Raw genomic sequence first — 18,675 nt, 5'->3', positions numbered from 1 at the left:
CGATTGGTCCAGTTTGAATTTGATTTGATCAACAAATCTAAAATCCTCCAATTTGCTTTTATCACTAACAAAAAAGCTAGTCCAAGTACGCAATCGTCAAATAAAGAACGCGCGGTCAACGGCGCGCTTGCGCTCAAGCGCGCCCTCGGAGCATTCTCGAGGAAATTTAAAAACGAGCGAAAAGTCGGACGGGTCAAATCGAGAAATCGACGGCTTGTGGAACAATCAATCCGTCGAAAGATGAGAGTTTTACCTTTTTTACTCGCCTCGACGAATTTTGCGCAGAATCCTATTGAAGGTTATTTTCGGAAAAAAATCTTTTTATGCAAAATAAAAAAAGATAAAATAAATCGAAGAGATTTTTTATTCGATAATTTTTTTTTTTCAATTCAATTTGAAAAATTAGAAATTCGTTATTTTTTACTTTTTTAATTTTTTTTTCTCTAATTTTTATTAATTTTTTTACGAATCTTGTAAAATTTTCTCTGAATTTTTCTGAATTTTTTCTCAAAATTTTCACAAATTTTTTTTTATTTTTTTCTGAATTTTTTTAAAAAATTTTCATAAATTTTTTTCTGAAATTTTAACGCCGGAACGCATATACGACCCATTTTTGGGTAATACGATTTTGCTCATCAAAAAACCCATATTATATTTGATATACGCATATAATATGACCACGCTCAAGTTATATTTTTGTAGCTTAGAGTCCGGTTATAATATATAAACCCGGATTTTTATTCTCTTTATGCCCAAATCACGACAATATTCGGTTAAAAAATGGTCAGGAATTGGCAAAAATGGCCATGCGTTCCGGGGTTAATTATATACCGGGTAAAAATTTGGGTCAATATCTCTGAACTTATGAAATTGAGCGTTTCAAAAGGTTTATGACAAGAGCGCCTTATTAATTTGAGAGTTATGATGTAGGACTCTTCAGGTTAAAAAATTTCAAGTTAAAATTGATCAAAAAATTTTCCTTATTCATTTTTCAGAGGACAAAAACAAAGATGGCGAATGTCAAAATGTCCAGGTCCAGGTTACTGTCAACCAGGGCAGTTACAGTCAAGGCCGCGGAGGACGTCTTCGATTCAGTGTTTCCGGATACAGTCAGCTTGCTCGCGCGGCTCGAGTTATTTCTGACCACTCGCGGCTAAAAATGGATCTCACGTAAGAATCCCCTCTAAATAGCCCGTTGTTTCTAAATAAAACTTTTAGACTTATGGTTTCGGGCAGCGAAGTCGGCCTCCGAGAGCCGGTCAACTTTCCCGACTGGGCTGTGATCGACGATGGAAAGAAGGACTCGAATACCTTTTGGTACTACTTTGTCAATCGAAAATCGAAGGAAATCTCGAACCAGGCGATTCAGCAAGGAAAGATCGAATTCGAGCTCTGGCACAACTTTGATCGACAATTGACGAATCAGGAAATCAATCAGAGAAATTTGGCTGTTCAAGGTAAAAATAACTATAAAAAAAATTGAATGAAAAATATTTTTATTATTTATTTTTTTAGATAAATATTATTAGTCATTTTATTTAATTTTAATAAAAATATTATTTTAATAATAAAAAGAATAAAAATTTAATCTAAAAAAATTAATAAAATAACAATTTTATTTTATCATTTTAGCCTCCAATGCCAAACTCTGCGATGGTGGCTACATGAACGATTTCGTCGAGGATCGACCATTGAACAACATTCCCAACGGCTGCACTGCTCTGAGCGCGAGCCAGATCAATCAAGCTTTCCGAATGCAACAAAATCAAGGTGGCTCAGCAAATCTGCAAGTCCGAAGTCCCTCTGGAGGAGCCATCGGATGCGCTGGAAAGATTTTCATGGGTTTTGACAATCGATCCACGAAAATCAAGGTTCGTTTTTTTCAAAAATATTTCTTTTTTGTCATTTATTTTTAGACTTCTTTCCAAGGCCAAAATGGCGTTGAAGCATTCTACCCTGTTTCTCGAGCTGGAAATCCTCTGAATGAAGGTGAAGATCGAGCATCTTTCTGGGCAATCGAGCTGAACGACAATCTCAAACATACTTCCAACACAAATCTTCAAATGCCACTCGACTTTGATGGATCCATGGAGCATACTCCCGTTGCCTTCATGCTCTACTACTGCAACTTCGGCGATGTCTCCTGCATTGAAGGTCAAAACAACAACAATAACAACCAGAACAACAATCAAAACAACAACCAAAATCAACAAAATGGCCAGAATCAACAAAATGGCCAAAACCAGCAGAACGGTCAAGGCCAAAACAATCAGCAGGGCCAAAATCAAGGGCAGAACAATCAACAAGGCCAAAACAACAACCAAGGTCAAAATGGCCAGCAACCTCAGCAGCCGAATCAACCTGGCCAAAATAACAATCAAACTGGCCAGCAATCTGGCCAAAGCAATGGTCAATCTCAAAACGGAGGACAGGGGCAGAATGGTAATCAAGGAAATCAGCCCGGACAACCCGGTCAACCAAATCAGCCAGGCCAAGGTCAAAATGGCGGTCAAGGCCAAAATGGCGGACAGGGGCAAAATGGAAATCAACCTGGACAGCCCGGTCAACCGAACCAGCCTGGTCAACCCGGACAACCAAATCAGCCCGGTCAACCTGGTCAACCAAATCAACCTGGTCAGCCTGGTCAACCTGAGCAACCTAGCCAAGGCCAAAATGGTGGACAGGGTTCAGGCGGAGGTCAAGGAAACGGAGGAGGCCAAGGACAACCTGGAAACCCTGGTCAACCTGGAGCACCTGGACAGCCAGGAAACGGCAATGGCCAAGGAAATGGTAACGGCCAAGGAAATGGTAACGGCCAAGGAAATGGAGACGGCCAAGGTCAACCTGGGTCGGGAGGAGGTCAAGGTCAGCCTGGCAATCCCGGACAACCTGGAAATCCTGGCCAGCCAGGAAACGGCGGTGGTAACGGACAAGGAGGCAATAACGGGAATGGTGCCCCTGGTCAACCTGGAAATCCCGGTCAGCCAGGAAACGGCAGTGGTAACGGACAAGGAGGCAACAACGGGAATGGCCAACCAGGGCAACCAGGAAATGGCGGAGGAAGCGGTCAAGGTGGTAACAACGGATCTGGTACTCCTGGTCAACCTGGCAATGGTGGCGGAAATGGCAATGGTGGCAACAACGGATCCGGGCAACCAGGACAGCCTGGAACTGGCGGAGGCAGCGGACAAGGTGGTAACAACGGATCCGGCACCCATGGCAATGGCAACGGAGACGGCAATGGCGGCGGAAACGGCCAAGGAGCTGGAAACGGCAATGGAAATGGAAACGGCAACGGAAATGGAAACGGCAACGGCGGATCTGAGTACAGCTACGATTTCCCGGCTAATGTCAACGAAGATCTTTCTGGCTACTACTCCGAAAGCCATACCGATGCTTTTTCAGCTTTGAAAATGAACGCTATCTTCTCGGATGTATTTTCTTTCCGCGGATTCAACCTTGCCTCTGGATCCTTTGACGGCGATGCAGACTTCGATTTCGACTCTGATCTTTCCGGCTATGGTTGCCACTGTCGCGCGCCCGGGGGAAAAGCAGGAGGAAAAGCGGTCGATGCCATTGATGCTGCTTGTTTGACCTGGAGAAAATGCCATGCTTGCGTCGCGAATGCTTATGGAATGAAAAATGGAGAGACGTGCTCGAGATATCGAGTCAGAAACGGCGTTTGTGGTAAGTTTGAAAAAAAAATTATTAGATCCTGTGAAAGTGGATTTTATTTATCATGACAACTCATGGAAACCTTTTAAGCCAATAACGCGCAAGATTGCCGCCGTGGAAGCTGCGAATGCGACTTCCAATTTGCCCAAACCCTCTCTGATCTCAAGAATTCCATCTCTTCCGCCTTTATCAACTACGATGATGCTAATTGCTCAGCAACACCATCTACTGATTCCGGAAATGGAAACGGCCCAGTTTGTTGTCGATCATCGTCGACGAATCTCTTCACAAAATTTGCCCCGAATCGGGAAATTTGCTGCGAAGATGGACGAGTTGTAGAAGTTGGCGATCTGTGCTAAGAAATGCCAATTTTGAGACTTTTTTTCTGAAGAGAAAAATGTCGTTTTTTTTTTATAATTTTCTGTAAATATCTTTTTGAAACAAACAAAATTTGAAATAAACAATCCATTTATAAATTAACCTGAATGAGAAATTATTTCTTCTGAAAAATAAGAGAATCATGAAGAGGGTTTAAAATGCTGGCTTATGGCAATTTTTCGGCCAATTCCAATTTGTCTTCTTTTCAAAATTACGAAGAAATACGACAACATTTTCATTGAGGGGCGGATCGAAGAGCCGATCCCGCATTTATGGGCTCCCTTGATTTTGATGACATAAGAACATTTTTCATGATTGAAAAGTAATAATTTTCATCAATAGAGAAAACTGAGAAAAATGAATTGGCTAGATTTTTTTGTTATTTTTCTCCTTCTCGGGGGAACAGTTGGAATCGGCGTCTATTTATCCCGGTAAAATTCGATTTTAAATTTCGTTTTTGATGATTTTTAGCGGGTCAAACTCGAATGTAGCGCAATATTTAATGGCTTCTCATTCGGCGAATCCGATAAATGTTGGTTTATCCATTTTTGTCGCGTTTGTTTCTGCTCTTTCTTTGACCGGCTATCCATCAGAAGTGTATTTGTATGGAACGGCTCAGCTGTGGAATGCGATTACTGTACCTATTATCAGTAAGTATTCAATATTAATGAAACTGCTTTTTACTTGAATTTAAGTCGCCTTTGGCTGCTACACAATCCACCCCGTCTTCTACCGAACTCGTTCCGACTCCGTCTTTGACTACGTAAAAATTCGATTCGGAGAAGACATCTCAAAAATATGCCTGGTTTCTTCACTTCTTTCTTGGGGATTCTTCGTCTCTGCTGCGATTCTTTCGCCGTCTTACGCGATCAAGGCGGTGTTGGATGACGCGTTTGACTTGGATCCGCAATCGAATATGGTTTTGTTTTTGGTGATTATTTCTATGACAGTCATTTGTATCATTTATACTTATCTTGGAGGCATGAATGCTGTCATCATGGGAAAGGGTTGATTTTTATATTATATCATTAAAAGAAAACGAATAAATTTGAATCCAAAAAAAGCTGATGTCATAAATGGATTTGCCCTGATCGGCGCTACTTTGGTCATCACCATCAAGCTGGCTACAACCATTGGCTTCTCGAAAATCACCGAAGTTTGCGAAAGAACAAAATGCAATACAATGTTCTCAGCCTGGCTTGAATCGAAGGAACACTTCGATTTGACATACAGAAGCGCCCCGTTGATCATCGTTTTCCGACTTCTCATCGATGCTCTTATCACACTGCCTCTTCAACAAGCGATGGCACAGGTAAAATACAATCAGTTAATCGACTCTCTACTTATTTTTTAGCGATTCAATATGTGCAAGAACATGAAAGATGGGAGAATTGCGATGGCGATCGGCGGATTCTGCATCAGTCTTTTTCTAATGATGGCGGTTTTTATCGGCGTCGCTACTTTGGCATTTTATGATGGAAGAGATGCGCTCTGCGAGATTCCAATTCGACCGGACCAGATTGTCCCAACGCTAATTATTGATATGTTCAGGAATACTCACGGCTTTCAGGAAATATTTTCACAGAAGTAAATAGGTTGATTAATCAGTAAAATTCGGATTGTATTGGGAGAAGTTCAAACAAATTTTTAATGTTTGTCATAATTGCTGAAAACCGATAATATCAATTTCAGAAAAATAAAGAGAAATTATGGTTCCCAAATTTATAGATAATTCTAGAAATAGTTCATTTGAAGAAAAATTAAAGGAGTAAAATTCAAAATATTGGTCAGGGATTATTCCTCGTTGCTATCTTTAGCGCAACTTTGAGCTCATTCTCTTCATTTTTATCTGGTGCCTCTTTGGTCATGCTCCCTTCAGTCAAGTCCATCTTTGGAACAAAATACACCGACGTCACTTATTGCCGAATCATCATGCTCTTCACCGGCATCCTTACCTGTCTCTTATCAATCAGCATGTCCTTCAACCCCGGCACGCTTCTTGGTATTTTGTTCATGACAACGACAAACTTGGGAGCCCCTTATTTCGGAACCGTCTTGACTGGGATGTTTGCTCCCTTTGTGAACAGAAAAGGAATAATCGCTGGATGCTTTGCCCCGCTATTTCCACTGTCTATTGTGATCCTGAGGTTTGAATAGTCATTTTCGCATCTTCCATCTCATTTCCAAGGAAAATCTTTCCAACAACAACGACTTACGAATCGAACATGTTTACCAACCGATCCTTCAATTCATCAATTGACGCTTCGAATCTCGCCCTCTACTGCCAAAATGAAACTTTTATTGATAACATTGAGCCTTCTCCTTATTGGCAGCAAGCTTTGCTCGAGCCATCAACTTATGCTTTTGGAATTTATGCGCTTTTGGGCTTTCTGATCATTTCCACTTCAGGTTTGCTGATTTTCTGATAATTTCTTTTTTGAAAATTTAGTGAGTTATTTTACGAAAAAAGAAGATGCACCGAAATACCTGACTGTTTACTTCAAAGATGGAATTGACCAACTTCCGGAGGAATTTAAACACAAAACTGTTGAAAATATCAAAAGCGAGTCGATGACTCTTCTAGAATAAACCAAATCTCTTTCTAATAAAAATCAATGCTTTATTTACAGTTTCGTTAATTTTTGTTTCAGACAGAAAGATAATTGTGAGGATTTCCTTTCTCGGAAATGACAGTTTCTCCTCCACGAGGCTCGCACATGCCGACGGGAACGACTGTAAATAACTCGACTTGAGTGAGAGAATCAGTCATGACCTGGGATCGGCAGCACTCGTTGAAATTGATGTCGTAAGGGTACCTAAATTTTTTACTGAAACAGACTGTCGAGGTCGAATTCAATTACCGATTTGGGTAGATACCGCAGCAATGATCTTTCTCATGTCCATGAAACTGTTTATCGCACTGCAAATTCGGCTCGAATTCGCCGCCACCAGAGACTGTTCGAAAAGTAGGATCCATACAGTGGTCCCCGAACAGATGACTTTCCGGCTTGGCATTCAAGCAATCCTGAAAATCACATTTTCGCTCATTTTTTTTAATACGGACCTGTTTTGCTCTGGCAATATTCATCGCGAATCTTTTGTCACATTCGCACAGGTTTTCTGCATCTTGTTTCGAGTTGACTTTGCAATCTAGTGAGCGGATTCCGTCTTCCTCGTTGAGCTCGACATTGTAGTGCACATCTGTGTAGTTGGCTTCGTAGTCGTTGAGGACGCATTTGTAGCATCGGTAGAGCTCCTTGCAGTGATGATCGACCATGTCTTTTGGCTAGAAAATGATTTTTAAACTGTGGTTCAACCCTTAATTGCCTCATCAAACCTTTCCACCCCCAATAACACCCTCATCTGGCCCGTTTATCCAGCAATAGCATCCATAATTCGTATACAAATCCTCTAGCTCTTGAAGCCCTTCTTCATCATTCGATGCCGCTCCCTGAAGAAAAAGCATCATACCCGCTAGCTCTCGAAATCCACGGCTTGATTCGTCTCCCTCGCGTTTTTGTCGAACATTTGCAACGTTTTGAAAAAGAAATTCGCTCCAGGAGCCGAGGAGTTTTCTCGAAATTTGGCTTGAATTCAACACATGATTTGCTGTCGCAATTCCGAAGAGGGCAATTTTCTATAAGAAAAATCATAATGTTCATTCTCAAAGATCTGAAAAACTTACCATTCCTTTTTGTTTCTAAAAATTTTGTTTCGAAAATATTCGCTGGTCTTCACCTTTAAAAAGAGCGCTCTAGGGCGCCAACTGAGCTGCATGAAAACTTGCAGCTGATAAAAATAGGCTTGAATTCAGGAAAAATTGCAAACATCCTTTTTGACCCGTACACGACTATATATTTAATGAGTCTTTGCATTGAACTAGTGCTTTCGAGTACAGACCAAGATAGACAAATGCACTAATCAGATTCAAAACCGAAACGAAAATAAGGGCACCTTTGACCCCGTAAATTTTCTTTCTTTTTGGTCTGGCTTGAGTGTTTTCTTTTATTCTTGGTTCTTCGATGGCATCGGTTGAAGTATTTTCCCGATTATTTTCTGGACTTTCTTCTTTTGAGTCGATTATGTCATCATAAGCTAAGGTCCATTTTTTATAAAATGCATTCTAAAGATGCTCATTCCAGGAGGCTTATCATTGCTTTCTGCATCTTGAATATTGACTCTAGTTGTGGATGGTTCATCCTCATCAAATGAAGTTACGACAGCTTGATTTACAAAAGATGAGTTTTCTACTCCCTCAGTCTCATTTGTTGACGAAAATCGGTATTTCATGAGAGCATGTATAATAAAAACAGATGAAGTGGCAATTACTAAAGATAATTTTATTAATATTTAATTTATTTGATAAACTTAAGCAAAACCATCCAAGACCAACTAATTAAGGATCAATAATGGGGCTCAAATTTATTATTAATAAATTATCCTTATTTTTGGATCCTTTTTCTCGTAAATGCTTCAGCCATTCCTCCTCGCTACTTGGAGGGAACATCACATAAAATGCGCAAGTAATGCTTAGCAGTTCTGATAAAAGCCAAAGCATGTTCATGACAGATTTACTTAAAAACCATAATTTCTTGAAATTGCAAGTTTGTCTATCATCTTGGCACCGTCGTCTTTTTGTCTCACAAGGCATCAGCATCATGACAACGATTACTCCAAAAATAATCCAAACAAGCGTCCAATTGTCAATAGAAATTCTCGCATAAGCATCTTTACACGCCTCTGAAACTGAAGAACCATCTTCACCGGGCCGAAACCGGGCTGGCGCAGCGGTGAAATTATAAAAATCATTTTCGTTTTCAATTTCCATCTCTTGGAAAAAAAAACTCAAAACTACGAGCGCTGAAAATTCTTACTATTTACTATTCTTGCTATTTGCATGCTCTTAAAATTTAGCGAGAACTCGATTTTCAAGTCGAGGCAAAGATCAATTGATTCAAAATCGCTGACCGGTCGAAAAAAAAGATCTTGTCTTCTTAAAAACTGGGATCATACAGGAAATACATACCGAGCACGTTTTTTGTCGACAACGGATTATCTTGAGGGCCCTTTGAGTTATCTTCAAGGCTGCTTAGCAAAATATGTCCGCGAATTGGATAATTATACCTCAGTCAAAAGAACAGCGGATACATTTTTGAAAGAATTTGAAAGGTTCTAATTCACCCATCGGGTCATTTAAGATCCCTTGAAATTGTCACGTGATAAAACTTCGAGGTGGGCCAGATGACTTTCAGCACCCAATCTTATTCAGTCACCTTACTGTCTGTGATTAACGTCCTGTTTTATTCGGGATCATTATCGCCACTAAAAGCTCAATGCTAGCCGTTTCTGAGCGAAGTGTCACTAGCTTTTTCCCTGAAACAGAGAAAATGAACCTTCTTAGTAAGAAAAAATTCTCTTTTCAAGAACTCAATTCTGTTCAGAAAAAATATCGAAACTAATCGGAGTCGAGGAAAAATCGAAAAACGCAGAGCAAAAGAGAGAAAAATCAAACGAAAATGATGAAGACTACCAAAATTTGATTCAAGCAAACAGATTGAGTAGGAAAAGTAATTCAAGCTGCCCAAGGTAGGTTTTTGGGATAAAAAAGACCATTTTCATTTTGAGCTTCTACATTTAGTCCATCAGTTTGCATGCGAAAGACGCCTTCAGTTTTGAGGAAACAACTTAGCGACAGGTTAGTCTTTTCTTAAATACAGGATTTTCATTTTGGTTAGTTTTTAGTCAATTTTTTGAGTCAAGAAACAGCATCTTTTAAAATTTTAGGAGGCAATTTAGGGAGGGCGTCAGAAACCGACAAAATATCTCGTCAAATTTTGTTTGAATCTTTTCTACCAATCAGAAGCAAGAATTCGGCTCACCGGCCAATGAGCAGCCGAGTAGAATATTGTCCTACGAAAAATTTGTCAAAAATTTTTTGTCGCTTCCTGACGCCACCCCGGCAACTCGGCTGCTTATTGGCCGGCCAGCCGAATCTAGGCTTCTGATTGGTTGAAAATTTTTACGCATAATTTGTCGAATTTTTTGTCGGTTCCTGACATCTCCCCCAATAATTGCCACTTTGAAAGTTAAACAATCTCACTGTCTTTAATCGAGACTCATTTTTATTAAAAGAAAACACTCAAAAATGCTTGTAGTTCTGAGAAAAATCTGCCACGCGCGAGTACAATCAGCGACTTCACGCCGAGAACCGAGCGTCGTTCCCTTCCAACAACACCTGGACTGAAAAGAAATCTGACTGCGACTTCATTGAGAAGCACGCACATCTAAAGATTCTGAATAAAGCGCACCTTCTGAGATAATCTGCCTTTTGTCTTTTTGGAAAAACATTTTGGACTTGTGATTTTTGACAGAAAAGCATTTTGAAATTTTCATAGCTTGAAAATGACGCTTACGAAAAGAGAGAAACATATGAAGAATAATTTTTCGAGGAGAAATAAAATTTATCCTTCAGGAAAGACCTCGATAAAGGGATCGAAATTTTTCTTTTAAAAAAAAATGGTCAAAAAACAGACTCCTCAAAATTCCACCAAAAAAGCTTTTTCATTCCTTTATGCTTTGCCATTAGCACCTCGCTCTTTGGCCTTGCTTATGGAAGTAGGAATTGAAAAAAGTAGACAGTTGAGATTTGCTCATTTTAGTAATAATTTGGTACTTTACGATCGGGCCCGGTCAGCCTAGACCTTGTTTTTCAATGAACTTATGCGGCACGTCTTTTACCAATGTCGGAGGAGATGACCAAGTAGAGCAGCATTGCTTGACCGGCTTTTCTTACGCTCAGGAAATGATCAACTCCGAACAAGTAAACAAAAACAGATTTCTGATGATGATTAAAAAAGACGACTTTTGCGGAATATGGAAATCAAACATTCTTTACATGCAATTATCGACAAACAACTGTATAAAAAATCTAGTTCGAAATAAAATCAATGACGTCAGATCGAAGCGCTCGCAAAACTGGCTTATACAATATTCGGCGATATAATCGTGGCTTTACAGCGCTAGAATTGCAGATTTATTCACCAGTCTCGGGTGCACATGTGACAAGTTGTGACGTTTTTAAGTATATTTATTCAAATCAATAAATAGGAAAATATCCAATAAGATAACAGTTAAATACATTCTTGTATCATATATTGAAATCTTGGTTTATTTTTGTCTTCAGTTACTTCTTCTTTCAGTTTTACAGAGGCAGCGTCGTTATCAGTGGAACTTCTTGACCTCCAGTAGTAATCGGATTCTGATTTAATGTAAAACCATTCGGCGTTTCCCTTCAGAATAAGCGTTAATAATTTTTAAAATTGCTTTTCTTATTTAAAAGGCAATCAGCAAGTACGCACCTTTCCATGTTTTTCAAAGAAAAAAACGGTGCCTTCATCTTCGCCGTCTTTATAAACAAGTTTCGTATCCATGTTCTCTCGAAGATAAGAGTTTGTTTCGGGATCTTTAATTTTGAATTTATAGAGCTCTTCCGTGGATTCAAAGAAAAGACAGTCCCTCTCCGGTCGTACACTTATTGCTTCAGGCTCTGTTCTTGGATCTGTATCATAGGAGACAAACAACTAAATTGATGAATAATAATAGGATTCTGCTTAGTCCCACTACCTTCCAGTCCATGTCAACAACAGTGGCTCCATTCGGCCAAAGATCAAAATCATACTGGCCTTCTGGTCCAGAGTTGCAAATTTGCTGAGCTGAGCTGGCTGAGAGCTCAGCTCAGCTCACTGATTTTCGAAAATGAATTTATCTGCTCAGCTCAGCTCAGCTCAGACAATAATCACTCAGCTCAGCTCAATTATTCTCGAACATGATCTGTTCTGCTCAGCTCAGCTCAACTCAATGATTTTTACACAATTTTACTACTAAAAACGGTAAAAAACAGCTCAACCCAGCTCACTCAGCTCAGCTCAGCTCTAATTAGGGTCTGCTCAGCTCAGCTCAACTACCTAAAAAAAGGTCTGCTCAGCTCAGCTCAGCTCAATGACCTCTGAAAATGGCCAACTCAGCTCAGCTCAGCTGAGTGAGCTCCGAAATAGGCCAGCTCAGCTCAGAGAATTTCTCACTCAGGGCAGCTCAGCTCAGCTCAGCAAAAATAAAGCCAAATTTGCAACTCTGTCCTGGTCGAACAAAACCTTTGCTTGTTGTAGTGTAAGTCGTCGTAGTTGTTACTGTTGTTGTGGGTGTCAATGTTGTAGTTGCTATTGAAGATGTTGTTGCTGTCGAGGTTATTGTTAGTTCTGATTCAGCTGATGTCATAAGTGGCGCTGTTGTTGTTGTAGTCCTTGTTGTTACAGTTGTAAGTTTTGAAATTGAGGTTGAAGAAGGAGCTAATGTTTTTGTTGATGGTTCAGTTACTGGCGTTCCTGCCGTAGTTGATATGTTCGACGGTGTGTTATTTGATGAGAAAGCTGTAGTTGATGAAGCTGTCAATTGTTCAGATAACGTTGAAATTATTATTGTTGAATTCATCGTTGAAGTCGAAGACATTGGAAGAGATGAAGACGTCATCGTTTGTGTCGAAGAAGGTGTCGTTTTTCCTGAACTACTGTAGACCGCTGGAATCACGATGCCGACGATCAAAGAACATATCCCTTAAAAATTTTAAGCCTTGAAAGAATAATTACATTGTTTTCAACCAAAAAGCAGAAGAATAATTCCAATCGTTTTTCTTCTCATCTCGATTGATAAAAATCTTCTCTTGGAAAATAAAAAAAATTGTCCGCATTTATGAGAAATAGAAAAGCTATTTGAAGAATATGCGCAAATAAAAACACGCATAAATTTGAAAGTACCGGAATTATTTCTGACAGGACAGCTAACACGAAGTAGCTCTTTCGTCGTATTCGAAAGAGATCGGAATCTATCAGTGTTATCTATCATGCGGAAATGGGCCATTTTGAATAAATCATGAGATTTTTGACAATCAAGGAAAAAAGGTGACCCTAGATTCCTTCAATTTTTTTCGTTGAATAGGAAAACTTTTCAATAATGGTCTTTTTCAAAAATATTCTATGCATAAATATATAAAACTGGATTCTTACTGCTCTTTTTGTCAACTACAGTAACATATGTCCAGATTCGATAATTGCGCGGGCTCTTTATTTTCGCATTTTCGTCTTCTTTTTTGGGCCGCTAACCGCTAAGATGTGCTGATGAATATTCCATTGTGGGTAAACAATCAAACCTTTTCATCCCTTCGCATTTCCCAAAAGGTCATCTTTTCAAAAGCCTCTTTTCGCGCTTTTGAGCTCTATAAAAAGGAGCAGAGGGTTCACGCTAGAAAAGAAAAAAAAACGATGTTTTGAACTTTTCCAAAAAAAAAAGGTAAAAAAGAGCGCCAGGAAATGATAATTACAGCTTCTTCAGAAGGGCAAATAGAGTCAAAAAGAAAGAGAAATGGCGGCATAAAAACGCGTCGGCTATCAAATCTAAAGAGCTTTGTCAATTGAGAAGGATTTTTAATATAATTGACCTCGCTCTTTCTCGTTCTTTCCCAAGCTTTTGTGAGATAGATATTCGAGTTCTCTCTTGGAACCCTGCTCAAAATTAAGGTAAGATTCAGAAGTACAAAATTTTTCATAATTTTATGAGGAAAAATTATGGTTAGGGTTAGGGGGCTTGTAGCTAGAGTTAGGATAAGGGTCAGAATTGCAAATTTTCTGAGCTGAGCTAGGTGAGCTCCAGCTAAGCTCAGCTCAGCAATTTTGAGGTGAGGGTCAGCTGAGCTCAGCAGGGGGATAGCAAGGGGGATAGAAATTAAACTAAGATGGGAACAAAGTTGGCTACAGGGAAAATGGCCGATCTTTCGTAAATAAGCAATGCTGAGCTAAATATCTTTTGCCTTAGATATGCTTAGCTGAATTTTGAGAAGCAACTTTTCAAAATTGTTCAACCAAGCGATCTTTGTCAAGGAAGAAATTTCGCTTTGCTGGCTGATTGGCTAAGCTTAGCTTTTTGAGCGAAGTAGTAAGCTAAGCTGTCTTAGTCAATCTGTCTTCTGAAACTTTGATTTCTTCCAAATAGAATAGAAAAAAAAATAAATTGATAAAAAACTTGCGATGAGCGAAAGCTCTTTATTTCCGACAAAGCAGAGAAAAAATCCGCAAAAATCTGATTTCGGGAACGTTACTGAGGCTTCTGTCAATTCTGCATTGAGCATTAATCGATGGACTTATCGAATCATGAAAGTCCCGCTTTTCCCAATGCCTGTCAATAATAATACAGACGCGCAAATGTGCCAATCTCGCTTTCCATCATCTTCCATTGCCATTATTGGCGAACAGTGATTCAAATTCGATTCGAGAGTATTTTACGCTTGGATTACTGACACGTAAAATTATACAGAGAAAAAATTAGGCCAGGTAAGAATATTCTTTATTAAAAATTTTTTTATTTGAAAATTTGTTTCAGTTAAAAATTTAAATCTTTACTAAAAATTTTGTAGAAATTTCTAGTTTCGCCCCGAAGCGAAGATTATCCGCAAACAACTTGAATTCTAGCCAGCTGATTTTCGCCGGCGATCTCCTAAAATACCCAGAATAGAAGGCGGCCATTTTTTTTCTAATTTTTATCGCTTTAGGTGCCGAGAGTTGAGAGTTGAGCTGCGTGGAAGCGCGGAAGCATAGTCTGTCTCGTTTGGTTTTTACGAGCTCCAGCTACAGCCGAGCAGAACCCGTTTTTACGAAGATATAGCTGAGCATCAACAACTCGCAATTTTTACGATTTTACGAGTCCGATCCGGCCCCGTTTCTGTTCACTTTCTTCAGAGACCAAAAAGAGAGAGCATCAAAAATCTTCGTTGAGCGGAGGATAAAGGTACTTTTTGAGCGATATTTTGAGCGAGTAAAAAGTGACATTCGCTTTTAAGGCTACCCAAAGCAGGTACCCTTGAAGCTCGATTTATCGAAAATTTCTGAAGAAGAATCGCGAGAAGAGATGGGTGCGCACAAGTCAAAGCTCAACCCACAGGCTATCAATGAGCTCAGTGAGAAGACCAAGTGTAAGTTCGGATAGTTTTTCATGGTTATATTGGTTTTTTGAAATATTCCCAAAAATTTTTGATATAATATTCAACAAAAAAATGATCGAAAAAGCCAAATTTTTGGCAAAAACCAGGGAATTTTCGGTGAATTTGAATTTTTTTACCTCTATTTTCACCCTAAGTTTCGGATTTCGAGTACAAATGAGCTACTTTCGACTCGAAATACAAAATTTGAAGCTTTATTTGCCGAAAAACGAAGAACTAGAAGATCAAAAACTTCTGTTTTTTCGCATATTTACTCCGTTTTTTTGCAAGCAAACAGGATATAATACAGTCATTTTGTATATTCTGTCTGCCGAACAGCGAAAAATCAAAACAATAGTTGTTGTTGAGCATATTTTTATTAACAAAACAAGCAAATAAAGCGTCCCAATTTGGGTCACCCAATTTACGAATCGAGCAATAAAAACATTCCATTTTAGTCACTCCGGAAGAGATCCGCCACTGGCACGATGGTTTTCTGAAGGATTGCCCGACCGGAAAATTGACAAAGAATGAATTTGCCAAGATTTACAACCAATTCTTTCCTCATGGCGACCCAAGCGCTTTTGCTGCGTAAGCTTTCTTAAAAAATTAACGCTCTAAATGGCTCTTTTTCAGATTCGTCTTCAATGTCTTCGACGAAAACGGCGACGGATCGATCGAATTCGAAGAGTTTCTTCAAGCTCTTTCCATCACTTCCCGCGGCCGACTTGAGGACAAGCTCGAATGTACGTCATTCTTAATCTTTTCATTGCGCAAAACTATGATTTAGGGGCTTTCCGACTGTACGATTTGGACAACAACGGAACCATCACGCGAGACGAAATGCTTCAGATTGTCAAAGCCACGGTCGATAAATTTCATAACGTCAAATGACGAGGACCACGACTTGTATAATTCTTGAATATTTATTGACCTCAACAAACAGCTATCTTTTCTATGGTAGGAAATCATGCCAACTTCAAGGACGATGATAACACTCCTGAGAAACGAGTCGATAGAATCTTCAATCTCATGGATACCGTAAGTTTATCACAACATCCCCCTTAAAACCCAAACTAAGTTGACCCCAACTAAGGGGAGCCCATTGAAGGGGATCCGAATTAAGGATATAGCCTATGAAATTGAACTTTCATAGCGCCTAAATGCGACGACGGATCATTTTATTTCAAGAACCATCCTATCTAAAAATGTATGCAGAACTCGATTCTGGTACTCGTTTAAAAATTTTCATTAGAATTTTTCTCTGTAGAGCGTTTTGAAATCTTACGATCGCGATTTCTCGAAATATTTACATTAAATCGGTCGAGTTTTTTTGATAGAAAAGTAATCTAGACCCTTATCTACAATATTGTGGCTTTGGTTTTCTCTTATCCCGACAAAAACCGATTTTAGAGCCATTTCCATGAGGCTTCCTCGGCGCGTGAATAGTGTAAAAAGCGCTGCGCTGGGTGCTCAATCTCTCGACTCCTCTTTCCCGAGAGAGTCTGCGCGTTTGAAAGATCGCTCTGATTGGTTGGACCCAAAAAAGCGCGCATGGAAGAAAAACAAGAGCAAGAAAGAGGAAAACACTAGAATGAAAATTTGGCCGAGTTTGAGGATTTTTTAGCCACAATATTTTAGTTTAGCATTTTGCTAATGCAGTCATTGGTTTTGTTTTAGCGATTTAGTGTAAAAATTTCGAGAAATCGCGATCGTAAGATTTCAAAACGCTCTACAGAGAAAAATTCTAATGAAAATTTTTAAACGAGTACCAGAATCGAGTTCTGCATACATTTTTAGATAGGATGGTTCTTGAAATAAAATGATCCGTCGTCGCATTTAGGCGCTATGAAAGTTCAATTTCATAGGCTATATCCTTAAGAGGACGCCAACTTAGTAGACCTCAACTATGGCCCATAGTCTATGGGGACCCAAAATAAGGGGACCCCAACTAAGAGAACCCCAGCTAAGGGGCCCCTTCTATGGGGACCCCAATTAAGGGGACCCCAGCTAAGCAGACCTCAAGTAAGGGGACCCCAACTAAGAGGACCCCAACTAAGGGGGCCCCTACTATGGGGACCCCAACTAAGGAGACCCCAGCTAGGTGTACCCCAAGTAAGGGGACCCCAATTATGCGGACCCCAACGCTTGTAAAACCCTAACCTCTCCCCTTCAGGATGGAAACGGCGAGCTCTCAAAAGAAGAATTCCTCGAAGGCGCGAAACAAGACAAATCCATCGTCCAAGCTCTTTCACTCTACGACGGTCTCGTGTAGTAGCTCAACCCTTTTCCCGAAATTTTCTTTCTTCTTTCAAAAAAAAAATCTGATCGCTTGAAAAACTTAAATTTTATTTTTTCTTTCTTTTCCAATTTTTCGATTCCGCGATTCTCTTTTGCTATTTTTCTCCTTCTTGTTGCGATAAAATGAAGATGAGGAAAAGAGACAAGAAGAAAATCAAGGAAGAAATTATTTTTCCCGTGTTTTTTTTATGCGTTTCTGCCATGTATAAATAAATGATCCTAAATTTTTATGATTCTGTTTTTATTGTGAATAAAACCTGAGTCAGGTTTTCTGCACAGGTAACCGGCTTTGAGACCTTTTTGAATCGCCTGAAAACACAGCTCTTTCAATTCACAAGAAGAAGAAGATTTTTTTTCTAGCGGAAAGGATTAGCAATATTCATTTTTGGTGGGAAGAAGGTGAAATTTTCACCCGGAAAAGTCGAATATTTCCGCCTAAATGCATGATTAGTTTTGGTATTCTAGCGCGCACACTTTCTCAAAGAAAAACAAAGAGGATAGCTTGATAAGATTATCTGTTCACACTTTTGCGCTCCTCGAAGTTCTTATCGGCAGAGTCGAGTTCTGTTTTTCTGTCACTCTGGTTTTTGCTGATAAATTAAGGAATTTCATTTGAGAGGAATTTCTTTAGCTTCTTGATTTTTTAAAGTTCATCTTTGGTTGGAAACCTGCTGAGCGAGGAAATCAAGAAGAGATTCGAATAATCAATTGTATTGTATCCGTTATAGAATGAGCAGAAATAGATATGGCAGATGGAGCTTCTATCAGAAGCCGTTGAACTAAGTACAGAAAAATCAATATTTACAGTAGGAAAAAGCAGAATTAAAAATCATCGTTTTCCATATTTCGCCAGAACTTGAGTCCATCCATGAAGATTTTATGTTCGCGGAAGCACAAACTGGTCTGTGGCTTTTCCTCTCTTCGAGGACCAATAAAAGCAGGGTCATCTTCATCGGGAGCTGTCATGATTCGGAGATACCATTCAGGTTGGGTTGTTTTTGGCGGGCCAAGGGGGAACAGGGTTAAATCCGGAAACCCTTCGATTTCGGTGCGTGGTAAGGGGTTGTTACGCGACATCCCCTGCCAGTTGAGCCCCCATTCGCGGCAAAAGGAATGGCTCCAGGAGTGCTTTGAACACCTATCAAGCCGAAGATAGCTTGATGGTTTTGGCCGGGCTCCCTGGCTGTCGATTGCTCGTCTCTTTTCGCTCTTTTTCTGCACTGGAGTCGGGCTTGAAGGTCGCTTGAGGGATTCGGCTCTCTTTACTGAGTCATTCGGTCGACCACGCGGCTTTAGGT

At 39.7% G+C, this 18,675-nt stretch overlaps 6 protein-coding genes across 7 annotated transcripts; 4 read left to right on the top strand and 2 right to left on the bottom strand.

Annotated features, from left to right (window-relative positions):
• Nucleotides 1–201: 201 nt before the first annotated feature.
• On the top strand, nt 202–4,149 carry LOC145695578 (uncharacterized). The gene is made up of 6 exons (XM_081772568.1): nt 202–298; nt 996–1,170; nt 1,219–1,457; nt 1,633–1,871; nt 1,917–3,687; nt 3,766–4,149. Exons 1-6 carry the CDS (start codon nt 241–243, stop codon nt 4,032–4,034), a joined length of 2,751 nt encoding a protein of 916 aa, XP_081628694.1. The 5' UTR covers nt 202–240; the 3' UTR covers nt 4,035–4,149.
• A 384-nt stretch (nt 4,150–4,533) lies between these two features.
• LOC145704549 (sodium-dependent multivitamin transporter-like) lies at nt 4,534–6,813 on the top strand. The gene is made up of 7 exons (XM_081782006.1): nt 4,534–4,703; nt 4,749–5,060; nt 5,118–5,365; nt 5,408–5,640; nt 5,820–6,200; nt 6,242–6,462; nt 6,503–6,813. The coding sequence occupies exons 1-7, from the start codon at nt 4,556–4,558 to the stop codon at nt 6,640–6,642; spliced, it is 1,683 nt and encodes a 560-aa protein (XP_081638132.1). The 5' UTR covers nt 4,534–4,555; the 3' UTR covers nt 6,643–6,813.
• Nucleotides 6,659–8,868, bottom strand: LOC145695676 (uncharacterized). 2 transcript variants are annotated; one of them, XM_081772688.1, is made up of 6 exons: nt 8,422–8,447; nt 7,739–8,381; nt 7,391–7,690; nt 7,118–7,339; nt 6,915–7,078; nt 6,659–6,869 (listed from the first exon to the last, which is right to left on the bottom strand). In XM_081772688.1, the coding sequence occupies exons 2-6, from the start codon at nt 7,739–7,741 to the stop codon at nt 6,701–6,703; spliced, it is 858 nt and encodes a 285-aa protein (XP_081628814.1). In that variant the 5' UTR covers nt 7,742–8,381; nt 8,422–8,447; the 3' UTR covers nt 6,659–6,700. The 2 variants fall into 2 exon arrangements, with proteins under 2 accessions (XP_081628814.1, XP_081628806.1); XM_081772680.1 differs by having other exon boundaries at nt 7,739–8,868.
• A 478-nt stretch (nt 8,869–9,346) lies between these two features.
• Nucleotides 9,347–10,363, top strand: LOC145695779 (uncharacterized). Its single transcript, XM_081772801.1, has 4 exons — nt 9,347–9,453; nt 9,495–9,639; nt 9,692–9,748; nt 10,209–10,363. Exons 1-4 carry the CDS (start codon nt 9,387–9,389, stop codon nt 10,339–10,341), a joined length of 402 nt encoding a protein of 133 aa, XP_081628927.1. The 5' UTR covers nt 9,347–9,386; the 3' UTR covers nt 10,342–10,363.
• A 723-nt stretch (nt 10,364–11,086) lies between these two features.
• Nucleotides 11,087–11,832, bottom strand: LOC145695786 (uncharacterized). Its single transcript, XM_081772814.1, has 3 exons — nt 11,677–11,832; nt 11,412–11,633; nt 11,087–11,342 (listed from the first exon to the last, which is right to left on the bottom strand). The coding sequence occupies exons 1-3, from the start codon at nt 11,686–11,688 to the stop codon at nt 11,184–11,186; spliced, it is 393 nt and encodes a 130-aa protein (XP_081628940.1). The 5' UTR covers nt 11,689–11,832; the 3' UTR covers nt 11,087–11,183.
• A 2,897-nt stretch (nt 11,833–14,729) lies between these two features.
• On the top strand, nt 14,730–17,605 carry LOC145695739 (neuronal calcium sensor 1-like). The gene is made up of 7 exons (XM_081772756.1): nt 14,730–14,886; nt 14,939–15,070; nt 15,535–15,667; nt 15,713–15,822; nt 15,867–15,939; nt 16,024–16,117; nt 17,253–17,605. Exons 2-7 carry the CDS (start codon nt 15,007–15,009, stop codon nt 17,349–17,351), a joined length of 573 nt encoding a protein of 190 aa, XP_081628882.1. The 5' UTR covers nt 14,730–14,886; nt 14,939–15,006; the 3' UTR covers nt 17,352–17,605.
• Nucleotides 17,606–18,675: the final 1,070 nt, after the last annotated feature.

The sequence above is a fragment of the Oikopleura dioica genome, chromosome 1 (genome assembly GCF_907165135.1).
Source record: "Oikopleura dioica chromosome 1, OKI2018_I68_1.0, whole genome shotgun sequence".
Taxonomy (NCBI): domain Eukaryota; kingdom Metazoa; phylum Chordata; class Appendicularia; order Copelata; family Oikopleuridae; genus Oikopleura; species Oikopleura dioica.
Note: the sequence above shows the minus strand (reverse complement) of the source record. Positions and strands in the feature narration are given on the sequence as shown.

Coding starts and splice junctions, on each gene's coding strand:
- LOC145695578 (XM_081772568.1), top strand. CDS start 241: ATGAGAGTTTTACCTTTTTTACTCGCCTCGACGAATTTTGCGCAGAAT. Junction 1,458..1,632: donor GAGAAATTTGGCTGTTCAAG/GTAAAAATAACT, acceptor TTATCATTTTAG/CCTCCAATGCCAAACTCTGC. Junction 1,872..1,916: donor ATCGATCCACGAAAATCAAG/GTTCGTTTTTTT, acceptor ATTTATTTTTAG/ACTTCTTTCCAAGGCCAAAA.
- LOC145695676 (XM_081772680.1), bottom strand. Junction 7,340..7,390: donor GTGTTATTGGGGGTGGAAAG/GTTTGATGAGGC, acceptor ATCATTTTCTAG/CCAAAAGACATGGTCGATCA. Junction 6,870..6,914: donor TGCGGTATCTACCCAAATCG/GTAATTGAATTC, acceptor TAAAAAATTTAG/GTACCCTTACGACATCAATT.
- LOC145695786 (XM_081772814.1), bottom strand. Junction 11,343..11,411: donor TCTTTGAAAAACATGGAAAG/GTGCGTACTTGC, acceptor CTTATTCTGAAG/GGAAACGCCGAATGGTTTTA.
- LOC145704549 (XM_081782006.1), top strand. CDS start 4,556: ATGGCTTCTCATTCGGCGAATCCGATAAATGTTGGTTTATCCATTTTT. Junction 4,704..4,748: donor GATTACTGTACCTATTATCA/GTAAGTATTCAA, acceptor CTTGAATTTAAG/TCGCCTTTGGCTGCTACACA. Junction 5,641..5,819: donor CAGGAAATATTTTCACAGAA/GTAAATAGGTTG, acceptor GAAAAATTAAAG/GAGTAAAATTCAAAATATTG.
- LOC145695779 (XM_081772801.1), top strand. CDS start 9,387: ATGCTAGCCGTTTCTGAGCGAAGTGTCACTAGCTTTTTCCCTGAAACA. Junction 9,640..9,691: donor AGTAATTCAAGCTGCCCAAG/GTAGGTTTTTGG, acceptor TTCTACATTTAG/TCCATCAGTTTGCATGCGAA. Junction 9,749..10,208: donor AGGAAACAACTTAGCGACAG/GTTAGTCTTTTC, acceptor AAATGCTTGTAG/TTCTGAGAAAAATCTGCCAC.
- LOC145695739 (XM_081772756.1), top strand. CDS start 15,007: ATGGGTGCGCACAAGTCAAAGCTCAACCCACAGGCTATCAATGAGCTC. Junction 15,071..15,534: donor GCTCAGTGAGAAGACCAAGT/GTAAGTTCGGAT, acceptor ATTCCATTTTAG/TCACTCCGGAAGAGATCCGC. Junction 15,668..15,712: donor GACCCAAGCGCTTTTGCTGC/GTAAGCTTTCTT, acceptor GCTCTTTTTCAG/ATTCGTCTTCAATGTCTTCG.